A 15,835-nucleotide genomic window follows, 5' to 3' on the forward strand; every position below is an offset into this window, starting at 1 on the left:
AGTACAAATAATTTATAGTCTAAAACATATTTGAGCTTAAACACTGCCAGAACAGGGCCAGTGCTGACACCTAGAAACAAGAGCAAAGAGCAACTAGGCATGCCTAGTTTAGCCAGACTGCCATTAGCCATATAGCAATTGTCACAGAGGTTTTTCTGGCATTTCAAAAACAGAAAAGCCCAAAATACATACTCTTGTCAATGGAAGGTCTGGAGAAGCTTTGGTGCTTCATATCCATGTCTTTTTTACAATGATAACAAATAATCACAAACTACAAAAATAGTTTTTGTCAGATGCTGACAGTGTGTGTTTGGTCATGGAAAGCCACCACTGAAGATTGTTCATACCACCACTGAAGATTGAGTGTTGAGATGACAACTCGTTTACCAGAAACCAACAAGATAACATAAAAATTTTTGAACATTTCTAAAAACAAGCACCATAACATTTTATCAACCAAGTAATCTATACTAGATAAAGAAACAGGGCATCACTGGAACTAGATATTTATTACTGACTTAGATTCTATAAGGGTCTGACTGATAAAATGGTGCTGTAACAAATTCACAGCCTCAGTTTATTTTGAGTAACACCTGACTCTGGTGTTCTGGCTTTACACGAAAATGGACAGAATCTCTGGATGGTTAAAGTTAAACAAAAAGCTGTGCAGATGTAATTTACTCGTCAGAAAGTCAGTAACGGTGAGATGTGTCCGTGTATTCGTGTCGTTATAGGGACAGACAAGATGACTTTCTGTTTGTTAAATATATAGTAGAAAACAAAAGGCTGGGTCACAGAAACATTCTCCAAACATAAAGAAGAGACTATGATAAATATTACCTCAACAACATTCAACACATTTCTGTTCGAGGCTCCAGTAATGGTGGACCTTCAGTGCTGAAGTAGCGCGCCAATTCAGCTTTCAACTCTCTGACCCCTTGAACACTTCAACCCTCATGCCTTCTGCTCACATTTCAACAACATCATCAAAGTGAACTCCTCAGTGAAGGATTTAGGGCTTATGGCAAGAATTGGGACAGGGGAGAGCCTGCAGACAGCAGAATACCATACATTTCTATGGCTGAACTAACAACAGACGGTATAGTGGTGTAGTAGCGCCACCTTAAGTTCTCTCTGTGAAATACGGCTGAACTAACAGTTCCTACTCGCGCAAGTGTGTTTCATCATTAGGAGTTAAGTCAGTCCGTAAGCGAAAAAGTGATGATTAGGCCCGCAGAAAATAGAGAATTAAACACAGCATAGGTGCAATATAAAACAATACCCATGTACTCTCACCTTGAAAGAAGATTTGAGTTAAGTACAGAGCAAGTTCAAATATAATCCATTTCAACAAATACTTGGTGCTCATTTAAATAACTGGAAAAGTTTTCTGAAGGCTTTCGAAGACTGCGAGAGAGTCTGCTGTCCAGACAGTGAAAGCCAGTGGGAGTTCATTCCACCATCTGGGTGCCAGAGAAGAGGCTTGTAGACTGGTCCATGTGGCCACAAGGACACTGTACTTTCTTCTGAACCTAAATTCCAATGTAGATCAGAAATATAAAACAAATGAGGGGAAATGCATGATGAAATCTCCAGATTATTTAATTATCCTTCGTGCTTCTAAAACATAGCTTGGAGTCAGTATTTACTTTTAGTGTATTTAGTATCATATATATTATTATTATTATTTATTAATAAAGGACTTTATGCAGTGGCTTTGAGGGCTGTGTTTTTTGGGGTGCTTCAAGTGAGGAAGCCATTATTTAAAGCCGTTTGACATCCCTGGCCACAGCCTGCCACCTGCTGACTTTGTGCAGCTGAGCGTAAGGAAGTCTGCTAACTGCCGCTGTCTTATCACTGGCACCTGGGGGTGGAGAGAGAGAACCTCAGAAAAAACACAGATTCCTGGAAGAAAGCTGCTACTTTAGATCCTACATCTCCGGCCTATCAGAAATATGCAAGCCGTGCCCTAACTGCAGACCACAGGACTTGAAAACACCCTTCCCTACTGTTAGGGTGTGTGTGTGTTGATCTTAAAGATCTCACCTCTTTACCTCAGGGGGCCACCCTTGTGGTGTTCCTCTTCCCTTTTTTCTTTTATATCCATGCCTCTCTACTTCCCACTTTTTTTGTTTGTTTGTTTGTTTTGTTTTGTTTATTTCAGGCTGCCAGAATTTGTACTAGGTGCATAGTGGGGTCTCTCAGCCTTCCAGGTTGGTGAGGTTGTGTGTGTTTTGACTTTTGCTTTAGCAGATGTGTTGATGGTAAACACCACATGTGTAGCTCCTGTGCGTGTCGGTTTAACACCGCAGCTAGGCGTCTCCCCAAGGCATTAGGAGTAACGAAAAACATGCTGCACCATTAGCACTTGTTCAGTCTGCTGTAAACTGGCATGGTATGCCCCTGCATGCCGGAGTAAAGCGGTTCTAGATGAGCTTCCCCAAGACAACGCTTTGTGCTCTTCTCAACAACTCAACAGCTTCAGCTTCTTCATTCCTACCTGAATTTACCACAGATTAGCCAGGATTAAAGCAGTTAAATGTCACTGTAGCAATTTCCCCTTCCCTCACAGCCTTACAGAGGGAATATCTGGGCCTTATATGGTCTCCTTTCTGGATGGTGCCATTGAGGTTAATCAAATTTTTAGTTAAACAGCAGGACACTCGCAGCAAATTCAACATTAAATGAGTGCACTCTAAGATCTTAAGTTTGATTGGAAAGGCACATTACACTCTGTTGCAATGGTGTGTCTGTGCGTGTAAAATGAAAACCTAGTGAATTTGGAACTTGCTAATTCATAAAGGATACATAATCTGTCATTTTAACCAGGTATTCTAGATGGAGCAGTTTGAAAAGTTGTATTTTGCACAGTCCACATCAGTGTTTAAGATTAAAATGAAACAGTTTGGGAACAAACTACAAAAGCTTACTTCCAGCACTGGGCAAGTGAATGGGGCTAATTTAACAAAATCATTACTTTACAATGGGTACTTTTTTTATAGTTTCACCACTTTCTAAACCAAATTTCACATTGGCTTCCTTTTCAGAAAGAAGAAGGGAGAGTAAAGGGGCAACTGAAAAACACAGACTCCAGCCAATATATTCGTGACCTCAAAGACCAGATAACAGAGCTCAAGCATGAGGTGAGTTTTATGTGTACGTGCGTGTGTGTGTAAATATACTGTTTTTAAATACAGCTCTGTAGTATGGGGAACACCTTGTAATGACAGAAAAACAAAAGTACTAATGTACAAAACAAGTGTGCACTGTTTTGTTGCCCAAAGCAATGTAACATCTATGTTTTAGCCGTTTTACCCCCCGAGCCAATGTCTGCATTTCTTTTTTCTTTTTCTTTTTTAATCACTAACTGTATATGTTTGTTTTTGATCTTGCAACCTCTTGTGTGGTTTGTGCTTTTATTTTTCTAAGGTTTTGTGAGCACTTTGAACAGATTTGGGAGTTCGTGTAGCAGAGTTGTTTAGAAGTGTTAACTACGCCCAGTAAAATGCGTTTCCTGCGCTAAGGCAGTTAAATTTGCCAGAACACACCCCTTTGCTTGCCATCTCAAAGGTTTATAAGTAACATTTTTTTTTCTTCAAGGTGGGCATATTAACCACCTCAGCTTCTATTTCAGTTTAACTTTGTGCAGGTATTTATAGGTGTTACCACTTAAACTCTAAATGTTCGATGCTTAAACCTATCAGACATATCATTAAAGCCACCTACATGTCACCTACATGTTTCTACACCTATTGTCCATTTGTCTGTTCCAGTTCCCCTAAAGAGATACTTTGTAGTTCTACAGACTTTCTTTCCACTGTTGCTCTGCATATATTGTTAGCCCACTTTCACCCATTTCTGCAAAGGCAGGATCCCCAGAGGACCACCACAGAGCAGGTATTATAGACCCGATTTCCAAGAAAACTGGTACACCACCTTAAAATGCAGTTAAAACTGTAATCTGTAATTGATTATTTCACTTAAGTATGCTGAATACAAGACTTGCAGAGCTCAACAGTCTGTGGTCGCCATTGTCTGATTCTCGTCTTCATGATGCACAATACATTATTCTTCGGGCTGCCATCTGGGCGGACTCGTGCAGAATCAGGGCCTGGCATTGTCCTGCTGAAATAGACATAGAGTTCCTGGAAAAGTAAACTTTTTCAATGTTGTCATGTAAACTCATACGTCCAACGGCCAGAGTTTCTGCACAAAATAAATCTGTTGTTTTGTCTTTGCATGATATAGTTTCAGGTTGCATTTCTTCATGCAGTGGCAGAGTGTGTTAAGTGAAAAGGTTTTTCCAAAGTGCCTCTTAGGCCATGTACTTATGTCCATGACTTGATGGTCATGCACATTCACCAGCAGTTTCAGCCCTTTTTTATGCGTCAAGATTGCCCCTGACTCCCTGAATCTTTTTACAATTTTATGAATTGTAGATGCTGACTTAAAGACCTTTTCATTGAAAAATGTACAAAGCACTTTTGTAAGTCACACTGGATAAAAACACCTACTAAATGCCGTAAATGTAAAAGACAAAAATGTCTGTTTGTACTGGCTGACAAATCTGTTGGATAATTTTGTCAAAAAGTGATAAGCAAAGCTATTTTTGTTGGCAAAACTTTGTTAAAATCTGCTTTCATATGTTTATAGTCACATACTTGTGTAATTCTTCAAAACAGTGTGACTAGAGATGGGCCCAGTACAAACCTATATTGTATCGTGTCCGATATTGACGTAATTCTTTTAACGGACATCGGTTGGACAGGGCCGATCCATTGACCTATTCATATTCTAGTCCAGAGCTTGCACTGGACCATGAACCAGTGTTTGGGGAGGAAAAAATTGTTGGCTTTGAAAAAGCCCAAGTGAGAACCGAAAACAAAGTACTTCATTGATTTACATTGCAGAAAGGAGGATATTCAGATTTTTACCTTCTTGAAAAACAAAAGCTTGGTGGCTTGTGGTTAAACTGCAGTGTACTAAATCATTCACACGGTTCCTCCTGAGTCCCTATCACCTCAGTGCAGCGCCGCAACCTTACCCCAGAAAGCTGCTGGTTTCCTCTTCATGTCCAATGCACTTTCAGTATCGGTAGACATAAATGCTTGTGGTGTGGGGGTTAGAAAGTGAGGAACTATCCAAAGATGTGACATGTTTGTTCCTTTTTTTCCAGCTAAATTAATAAACACTTATGACCTTGTTTGTTATACTCTCTGGTATTTTAGCTTAATTCCTTCTTTATCTGATACCATCTGGTAAACAGTTTACAAAATATTTTATTATAGGCCCTGTATTATTTTTTTTTTTAATAAGCCATCGGCACATATGAGCTCAAGAAAATGTCTGGAAAATGTCCAGATCTGATTTTCTGGAGTGACCCTTTCACACGTGTAGTGTACAGTGGGCGATTTTCCATGTCAGATGTGTTCTCACAGCTGGAAATATTCTGCAAGGTTGAGGCATGGGGCAGTACATGTGTTACATGCAGGAGGCACGGCATGAATTAACTGTGTTCTACAACATTACCAGCTCTGTTCACACGTGGGCTCACTTGGACAATACCCTGAATTTGTTAGCGGTCTAGCAGGATAAAGTCAGAGTAATGTCTGGAATATTTGTAACTCATATTTGGGTTCACACATACAGCTCCTCAGGGTAAAGATTTACACAATGCTGGGAGCATGAAATTGTCTAAAATCACTTGGAATGCTGAAACTTAAAGATTTCCTTTCACTGGAACTAAGGGGCTGAGCCTAAATCCTGAAAAACAAGCCTACATCATAATCCCCTCTCTCCACCAAACTTTACATTTGCACAATGCAGAGTAGTACCGCCATCCTGGCACCCCCCGCCCCGCCCCCAAAACCCAGACCCATCCATCGGATTGCCAGACGGAAAAGCATGGTTCATCACTCCAGAGATCACTGTGCTGCAGAAATGGCGTAACCTGTAGATTACAAACAGTGCCACAAATGACACACACCCCTGCTGCTTATAGTGGAGGTGCATTAATAATCAAAAATATTGTGACCAATACTTGTAATATTGTGACCAATATATATAATAAGCAGTATGAAGTGCAGTAAAAATTCTACTCTAAATCTTTTTCACATTGCAGTATTAGCATCATGTCTGACTAGTCAGGTTTCAGCCACACCAGCTGAGGTCACACCCCCAAGTGATTACCAATGTTTAACTCGCCTGTTTCTGCTCGGGTAGAAAACTTAGCCTCATGCTATAGGAAACTTCTTGTAGGAAACTTGGCCTCATGCTGTTTTTTCGGTTCTTTGTAAAGGGAACACTTTTTTTTTTTTCTTCATTCTGCATTTCCAGTTTTTTAGTCTTTCATGGACACCTATAGATACCTATTGGTGATTTTCCACTGTTTGTGTTTGGCTCAACTTTGGCTCGGCTCCCTATTAGCTTGTCGCTTTTCCACTAGCAAAGCTCCCCTGTGAAATGGTGTGGGTGACGTCGCAAAACACAGTCTCTAATAGGGTTCCACATTGACTTGGTGCAGAGCTTACGCCGTTGAGTGTTTATACTTCTGCATTGGTGTCTCTGCAATTACACTGCACAACACTAAGGCTGAATCTCAAGAATCTTCCTCTACTATATACAGGGTTGGCCATTTATATGGATACACATTAATAAAATGGGAATGGTTGGTGATATTAACTTCCTGTTTGTGGCACATTACTATATGGGAGGGGGGAAACTTTTCAAGACGGGTGGTGACTGTGGTGGCCATTTTGAAGTTGGCCATTTTGGATCCAACTTTTGGGTTTTTTTTTTATGGGAAGAGTGTCATATGACACATCAAACTTATTGGGAATTTCACAAGAAAAACAATGGTGTGCTTTTTTTTAACGTAACTTTTATGAGTTATTTACAAGTTTCTGACCACTTATAAAAATGTGTTCAAAGTGCTGCCCATTGTGTTGGATTGTCAATGCAGCCCTCTTCTCCCACTCTTCACACACTGATAGCAACACCGCAGAAGAAATGCTAGCACAGGCTTCCAGTATGCGTAGTTTCAGGTGCTGCACATCTTGATGGTATGGTGTGGTATAAAGGGTACAAAGATAGTGGGGCCATTCTTCATCAATGGAAACCTCAAGGCCACTGGATATGCGAAACTGCTACATAATGATGTGTTTTCCTCTTTATGCACTGAAGCTGGCACATTCCCTGAGTTTTTCCAACAAGATGGTGCACCACCACATTATGGGTGTCAGGTCCGAGCATTCCTAGATGAACATTTTCCTGGAAAGTGGATTGGTCGTCCTGGGCCAGTTGAATGGCCCCCAAGGTCTCCCGATCTGACCCCCTGAGACTTTTATCTTTGGGGTCATCTGAAGCAATTGTCTATGCTGTGAAGATACGAGATGTGCAGCACCTGAAACTATGGATACTGGAAGCCTGTGCTAGCATTTCTCCTGCGGTGTTGCTATCAGTGTGTGAAGAGTGGGAGAAGGGGAACTTTGAACACATTTTATGAGTGGTCAGAAACTTGTAAATAACTCAAAAAAAGAATAAAGTCACGTTAAAACCAAACACACCATTGTTTTCTTGTGAAATTCCCAATAGGTTTGATGTGTCACATGACCCTCTTCCCATTGAAAAAACAAAAGTTGGCCGACTTCAAAATGGCCACCATAGTCACCATCCATCTTGAAAAGCTTTCCCCCTCCCATATACTAATGTGCCACAAACAGGAAGTTAATATCACCAACCATTCCCATTTTATTAAGGTGTATCCATATGAATGGCCCACCCTGTACAAAACATAGTTTAGTGGTGTAGAATAATTACTTTTATAAATCTTTAAGTGCACTTATTTAGAAAGTAGGTTGTTGATTGGGACAGAGCATATTTTACATGAGGTGCCAGGAAAATCAGTATTCAGTATTTTTCTTTTGTTCATTTTTTATTAATTCCTGAAGCCCACTCCATGTCTGAGGAAACCTCTTGATATGAATGTGCTGCTGGCTCCGTCTCTGTGTGTAAAAAAAAAATAAATAAAAAAAAATAAAAAAAATATTAGGAATTAATTTTCCTGTACTACTTCGGTTACACAGGAACACATGACCAATCACGTCGTTGCGGTCTGCGTTGACGAGGCGGGCAGGGGTGATTAATTAAAATTCAGTAAGGTCCAGTTAGAGAACATTTTCTCAAGTCAAGGCCCGGAACATAATGTCCTTTTCTCAAAATTTACAAATAAAATAATGATTTTGAAAAGAAAAATGAATATTTAAATAGTCCCTAATGACTTTTCTTTTAGTTGCAGTTGACTTTACTGCATTTTCATAAACAGCAGTCTGATTGGCTTTTATTGCTGGAGGGTGTGACTTTATCCGTAAACAGGATCCATGTTCAGCGTTATGAGGATTTCAACTGGTAATCGTTCCCTTATTTTTAACGTTTCTTGTTTTACCTCACAACACTGTCATCCCAAGAGTCCCAAAAGAAGTTTAATCACATCCCTTAGGCTGTTTTTATCGGCCACAGGACAGTGGCGTCTGGAGCCCTGCCCTGTGTGTGTCACTCACTCATACATGGGTGATATGCAGAAACGCATGTTTCCTGGAACTGAACTGTAAAGACTACAGTCACACAATTTAAAACAAACACTCTGTACAAAATTAAACAGCTCTTAAGATTATTAGTTACAGGTCCAGGACCGGATAGGACAGTGCCTGGGTCCGCGTCCGGACCGTGGTCCAGCTATTCGTGAGCCCTGATTTAAGGAAAAATGACAAGAAAAAAGTCTGTACATGCTAAACTACAGACAGACGCACACAGTGAACAACGAAATGAAAGTCAAGGTGAGCAATGCTCACACAGCAAATGTTAGTGAGAGATGGAGCATCTGTAATGTAGGGTGTGCCTACACCTCTTGTCTTTTACGTGGATTCAGTAATGTGCAAGAACCTATTTGGGAATTTGTTGTTGTTTTTTTGTTTTTTAAAATTTGATCCACAGTTGGTTGAACTGGATCCAGAAAAATGACTGTGCAGTCACTATATAGTTCTCTAGTCAAACCCCACTATTTTATGTTAATTTCTAGTCAAAACTGTTCTGGTGATATTTCTGGGAAGAGTAGACGCAAGATGGTTCACTTAAACAAGGAAAGGGAAAAGTGGAATATGTAGTAGGATTTAAAACCTTTTAATAATTTTCTTTTTAACCAAAATAATTTTAAAATCAGTAGATGTCAAGAAGCCATTACTTAGATAAATAAATGGATGAATAATAATGTCAGCAGAATACAGAAACTTCTGAAATGCAAAGTGAGGGTTTACGTACAGGTGAGTTTACATTTCTAGTTGTGATTGCCTAGACTGTGAGAAACAGAAATTATGATCAACCAAAGTCTCCTGAAATGTGATTCTGTAACTTTTTTCAGACACTTTTTTTTTTTTTCCTTTTCAGTGTCTTAGTTTGGTAGTTTTGTTTTGGCAACATTTTTCTGTATTTTGTTTTTGAACTGTACCTTTGTTGAAAGATTCTCTTGGTGATTAACAGCAGTTGTGAACACAGCAGGATGAGTGTGTTAGTGGAAGTTCTGAAGGGGCTAAAAGTATTCAGCTGCTGCTGGTTGCTATTTAAATCACGTAGTCGCTAAAGAGTGAGAGGTTTCCTTTCAACCATATTTGCACTAAGCGAAACCATACACCTACTAATCTCACAACACCACCAAGTTATAAGCTGTCAAATGCGAGGCCTCTTGTGTTGTGCTGCTGGTTTCCGGCATACTCATCTCTCTCTTTCTCTCTCTTGCTCTCTCTCTCTTTCTCTTTCTCTCTCTCACACTATTCTATCTCTATTCATCTTTCTCTCAATACACCTGTTTTCCAAAATCACTTCAGCCTGAAGTTCTGGATTTTTAATCACATACTGAGCAATTGAAATGTAATGAGTGTGTGGGGTCTTCATTTGAGGAGATTGTGTGTTGCGGTTGCTTTGAAATACCCATGAATACCTCTCTTCCCACATGTCTGTCTTGTGAGGCAGTGTGTTCCAGGTAAGTGTGTATATTTTAAGCATCTGTCAATTACAACCCACAGCCAATATCTTCAAGCCCACGTTTTCCTCAATGGTGTTGCCTGTTTGTAATTTTTCTCATTTCTTTTCCTTGAATGTAAATATGTTCATCTTTTGATTTACTGTAAACATTGTACCTAGAATCCTCTGATGAACCTGCCCAAGGGATTTTTTAGCAGGGACCCATAGCAATGAAATAGAATTTTATTTCTTAACAGAGTACACAGTTCAAAGAGTTACTCTGATATTCCAGTTGTTTCCAACATTACTTCAGCCCATTCCAGGCACATATGTATGTTTAACTTGTGTGGTGTGAAAGCGTTTTAAGGGCAGAAAATAACATCATTGTTTTCAAGAAGTCCCACTGACTTGCACTGTAAGATCCAGAGATCTCTTCATCATTAGTTTTCTCATTAGTGACCCAATGTGTGTGAGACGTCATTATCTTTAGTTTACGGATGTAGATATATTGAGCACACTAGAACAAACCAAAGCACAAAACCCACTTTCTGTGGTGTAAACAAAGTTCTTATGTACACAGTGTTTCTCAGATGAAAGTAACCTTTAGCTATTGTTGGCATTAACATGTGATATGAACTAGATTTCTGACTGTAACCACATCTTAACATGTATTTGCAAATATATATATATATATATATATATATATATATATATATATATATATATATATATATATATATATATATATATATATATATATATATATATATATATATATATATATATTAACTCAAGTGTCTTCCAAATAGTTTAAGTGGAACTTAATGACTTATTATGATTACTGTGGAGAAAGTGTGCTTCTGACTTTTGGTGCAGTACAGGCTAATAATTGTACATGCACATAATATTAAAAAAGTAAAATAATAAACAAAGATTACACACCTAGAGCAAGTGGGAATTAATAATGGTGTTCTTACCGTGTACCATTTTATTAATTAATTCATTCTGCCCTAATAATCATTTGGTTTGAGCTCAACAGACCTTTGATTCTGGGAATATTTTATTATGAAAGATGAAAAATGTCCCATGAATGAAACATGCCTTATGATCACTTGGAATAAATTCTTGTTACGTTAAGGTGCATTTTAAATAAAATATAGTTCTTGCTTTTCCTGTAAAGAGAGACTTTAGCATGGTTAATGCTACAAGAACTGCAGCCCTTCATGACCAGTGACTTAGAATGAATTATGTACACCAATACTATGCTAGTAAACTCTCAACCTGTCACATGGGCACATGAGTGGCTTGAAGCAGCTGATATCACAGTGATCATAGTCAGTCCGTGATGTGACGTGACTTTGATTTGAAAGCAAAATCTTTTAATTTATCATAACATTATCATAAAAAGTCAGTGAGGCTTTTTCTATGGTGACCCCCCCCCCCCCCCCCATACACACACTATAAATCCATTTTTCACCATAATAAATACAGGATTTATAGGCAGTATCACCAGACGTTTTGCCCTTAAACGTATCCTGATTGTGTAATTTAGATAAAGGCAGCTGCTCTCTGAGACGTATTTCTAGGAGTTGAGATTAGTGTTACGAGCATGTTGGACGTCTCTGTGATGATGAGGGTGTGCATGTTGGTGAAGTGCATTTCTCCCTCAGCCTGAAGACGGATATTTACGTATGATGTGCATGATGTTTCGTATGATGCCCTCTGTGTGGTGTGAATGTTTTCATCTGAGAAACGTTTCTGCTCTTGATCGACAGATTCGCTGTATAAAAGGCCAGAGAGGCTTCCCAGGCCAGACCAGTTTTGACGGGATCCACATGGTCAACCACTACGCTAGGGACGACGAGTCGGGTCAGTCTTCAGACGAGGATGGGATGAAGCTGCCATCCCACCTGGGAGCCCTTCCAGGAACTGGCCGCATTACACTCCACCCCCAGCTGGAAGACTCGGACAGCGAGGGGGACGAGGACGGAGAGGGTCTGAGGCTAATGGTGCCCTCAAACAGCAGCCATAAGACCACCACTGTGTGACCACTAACACTACCGCTAACAATACCGCCCCCTGGAGGGGGGAAGTCCACCCGAGAGCTCTTCTTTATATCCAGGTCCAAAATTGCCTCTCGCGTCTCATTTACAGCGTTTCACTCCCAGTCCATGCCCTGGGATTTGAGTTCACATCTGCCTTACCCATTTTGTTTTTGCCAAAATGAGTCAGATGTTTATACTGGAACTTGCTGTGGGAGTTGGAGGGGCCATATTCAGGCCCTTTGAGGCAAGACTAGAGCTGGAGCAATTAGCGTAAGCCCCCAGAATTGGTGGACGCTGAGGTTCCATTACCCTGCGCTTCACAGGAAGCGATATGTATGATAGTGTTTTATGCATTACGATAAGACTTCATTGTACTAGTTTTTATTTTATTGTTGTTATAATTGTTTTTAAACAAGTCATCATCAGAAGCTCACAGAGCACATCCGTGGGTGTCCATCTCTTTTGAGGGAAACATATTACAACTTCAGGAACACAGTGCTCTAAATAAACCTTATACAGAGTCACAAATAAATGTTAATTAGTGTCATATCAGCCACCAACAAGAGCAGAGCCTTTTAAACCATGGTATGCAGTACCTCCTGAGTTTAAAGTGGAAGAGGCCTGTGCAGGATCCCTCATCCATGTATATATGTACATGTTCGATTTTTTTTTTTCCATTATGACTTGAACTGTATCTAATGTATTTCATATCCTCAATGTACAGTGTACAGCTCGGCTGAAAGGGACATTATCATTTTTGGGAGATGTTTTGATGCTACATAGTGCACACCCCCCACCTCTCTGTACTGTAACGGACTCTGTGACTTCAAACATGGATTTTACTTTCAAACTATCACAAATTATTCTTCTGTTGCCTGGAAAGCTGTGGTGGTTTGCTTTGTCACAATGTTTTCTAGCATGTTTGCAAAGAGCATGTCTCCAATTTTACAGAAGTGTCTCAGACTTCTCCGTCTTGCCGTAATTTTTGTTTCTTTTCCTCTCAAGCAAGTGCTCAGAAGACAGATACAAACCCACTGAGAGCCTCTGTGACCCCTAGTCAGAGTAGTTCTGGTATTTGTCATGTTCAATACATTTTTGCATATTTGCACAGAACATAGAGAGCTCCGAAAGTGTTCAGACTTTTTTGGATCTGCTCCAACACTTCGGATTTCAAAAGCCAGTGATTTACGGTGGTACAGACTGAGAGCGTTTAGCACATTGTAAAACCATGCCTCCGTTTTAGGACTCCAAAAGTGTTTGGACAAACATGTTCTGTAAAGCCTATTTTTATTCAGTGAGCAATGTTGTGGAGAATTTTTTTTTTTTTTTTTTTTTTTTTTTTTTTTTTTTTTTTAAAGCAAACTGCAATAAGGCTCTGCGTGATTTGCCAGTGCTTTTAATAGTTAGTCAAGACAGCCGAGGCTCTGTGAGTGGGGTTTCCTGCATGTGGTGGCTTTTGACACATCTACCTACACCAGGTTTCTTTTTAGTGGTGGAAGAAACTTAATTATGGCATACTTTATTTTAATATTTTTTGCAGCCTGTGAGTGTCAAGCTTTATATGCTTTCACATTTCAGCCCTGGTGTGGCTAGATGCACACCAAACAGAAAAAAACCAGCAGCCCCTGCAGTGAAGACATACCATCCTGTATAGACATGAAAGCTGAAAATAAACCTCCTAGAATACATCTCTCTAAGAAAAAGGCTTTCATTTGTCCTAAACCTTTTGCTGTTCTCAACCTGAACACACTGCTTTTTTTTCCCTTCAGAGAAATCGGTAAATGAGTCATGACCACCGTCCCTACACAAGGACTTGTTGAAATCCAAAGTTCTTTTCTTGAAGTGTGAGATTGAAAGGACAGAACACAAAAACGTTACCGTCCAAATACTTTTGGATCACATAACAGCCAAGGGACTTTGCAGTAAGTTTAAGAAGCTGTGTTAGATCTGCGCTGTGAATGTAGTGTGCTGAGTGTAGATATGTGGAAGGTGTCTTGTAAAAGGAAAACAAGACTTGCTTCAGAGAGAAAGTGTGCCGTTTGACATTTGGCCTCGACTTTAATAACAGAGCAAACCAAAATATGGCAGATGAGCCGGTGAAAACAGGAAGCTGCTCATGGAATCATCGGTCCACCTGCTGACAGGAGAAATATGAAATGAATAATGTTCCAGACGCACCAGTCATACATAGAGTCCAGCCATAGAAAGCTTTGAGGCTGGAAGAGGTCAGCATGCTGAGGGCCGTAAAGGGAAGACACTTCATGGACACGTCAGTGATAACACTGGCTGAGTTATGACGGAGAAGTGCTTATGACGGAGCATTAACACTAAGTGTAGGCTGTAAGAGTGTCTGTATGATGTTCATAGAGGAGACTTGACAATAAAAATAAAATTTGAAAAACACTTTGTGCTTATTGTGTTCTTCATGCCATAAAGTGCTGACATAGAAAACAATTCAAACAAGCATCCAGGCAACTTCCTCAAAGAGTCATTGCAGTTTGTCCATGATGGTGCCATGTTGTCAAAGGGTGCCAGTCCAGCACAGGGCATCACCTGTTGACCTACAAATGTGTTTTTTGGACTATGGGAAGAAAAAGAATCACCCGGAGGAAACACAGACACCGCGAGAACACCAAACTCCTCACAGAAAGTGAACTGAGGCCGGGTTTGAACCCACAAACCTTGGCCCATGAGTAATATTTGGGAGTTTGTCCCCGGTTGGTTACTGAAACAGCTTATACGCTTCTGGCAAAGCTTCCTTTTAGATGTTGAAACTAGTGTCGTCAGATTTATTTATTTATTTTTTAAACACTAATTAAACCTTTTACCAAATTTGACCCAACTGCCTCCAATAACACAGCACCACTTCTTTCGAGGACAGAAGTTGCATTTTACATTGAAATAAGTATTGTATATCATATCGTACACAAACACACCTGTTTGGCCTCTTATTCTGAGCCATGAGTTGCTCTGTAGTTCACATTTTCTTTATCTGCTGGTGACATGATGGTACATAATAGGTCTGGCAGCATGTGGGGGGGACTTGCAATATTGGTAGGCTTTAGTAAAGTTGTTTGTGAGGTTACAGGGCGCTGGCTTCTCATTAGTTCCCAGAATTCAGAAGACGTCAGCAGGGAAAAACCCTTTCCTTATCTCCAAAAGTCTGCAATGATCTCCCAAGATAATGTTTTTTTACACAGCATAATAGACATTTGTAAATATTTAAAAGGAACTCAGCCATGCAACAGATGAGGTAATTATAGCGATAAATAATTGGTTATTGCCACTTATAACAGTACAAACTACCAGTAATACACAATAAACCACTAAATCTACAAGTCTGATATTCCCTGCCTACAGAATATAACGGCAAGTGCTTGTAACATCACCCAGCAGAACTTCTAATGAGCATGTTCCTTTAAATATGCTAATTTCTGAATCGTTCAATTCTAAAGAATGCCATGTTAAATCAGGAGCTGTAGAAGGTTAGTAACACAAATCGTTCACATTTTCAGTGAAACCCATTGGAGTGCCTCTCTAAATTCTGTGTGTGCCCCAGTACAAAAAGTAGTCTAGAAAAGGTTTTGTTTTAACTGTTTGTAACTGGAGCACAGAGCATATTAACACTTTTGGAGCAAGTTAAATATGGAGAGCCAGAGGGAAACCAACATCTTTTTACTGTGTTCCCAATATTGGTCTGTCCACGAGAGACCGCCAGGGGCTCTGAGCACTGGGATGCTGGTGCTATAAAAGAATATATGTCCTTCTGTCTCTCC

The 15,835-nt window shown here is 39.8% G+C and overlaps 1 protein-coding gene across 6 annotated transcripts in view; it reads left to right on the top strand.

The window, feature by feature from the left end:
- Positions 1–14,457, top strand: part of evi5b (ecotropic viral integration site 5b) — a 60,770-nt gene extending 46,313 nt beyond the window's left edge. For 5 of the 6 annotated variants that reach the window (XM_066663099.1, XM_066663102.1, XM_066663100.1 and 2 more), the window contains 2 exons: positions 3,048–3,143; positions 11,790–14,457. In XM_066663099.1, the coding sequence (XP_066519196.1) occupies positions 3,048–3,143; positions 11,790–12,062 (369 nt within the window). In that variant the 3' untranslated portion in view covers positions 12,063–14,457. The remainder of the gene's footprint in view (positions 1–3,047; positions 3,144–11,789) is intronic. The other variant, XM_066663104.1, reaches the window with a different exon arrangement.
- The last annotated feature ends 1,378 nt before the right edge of the window (positions 14,458–15,835 follow it).

The sequence above is a fragment of the Hoplias malabaricus genome, chromosome 3 (assembly GCF_029633855.1).
Source record: "Hoplias malabaricus isolate fHopMal1 chromosome 3, fHopMal1.hap1, whole genome shotgun sequence".
NCBI classification, from domain to species: Eukaryota; Metazoa; Chordata; class Actinopteri; order Characiformes; family Erythrinidae; genus Hoplias; species Hoplias malabaricus.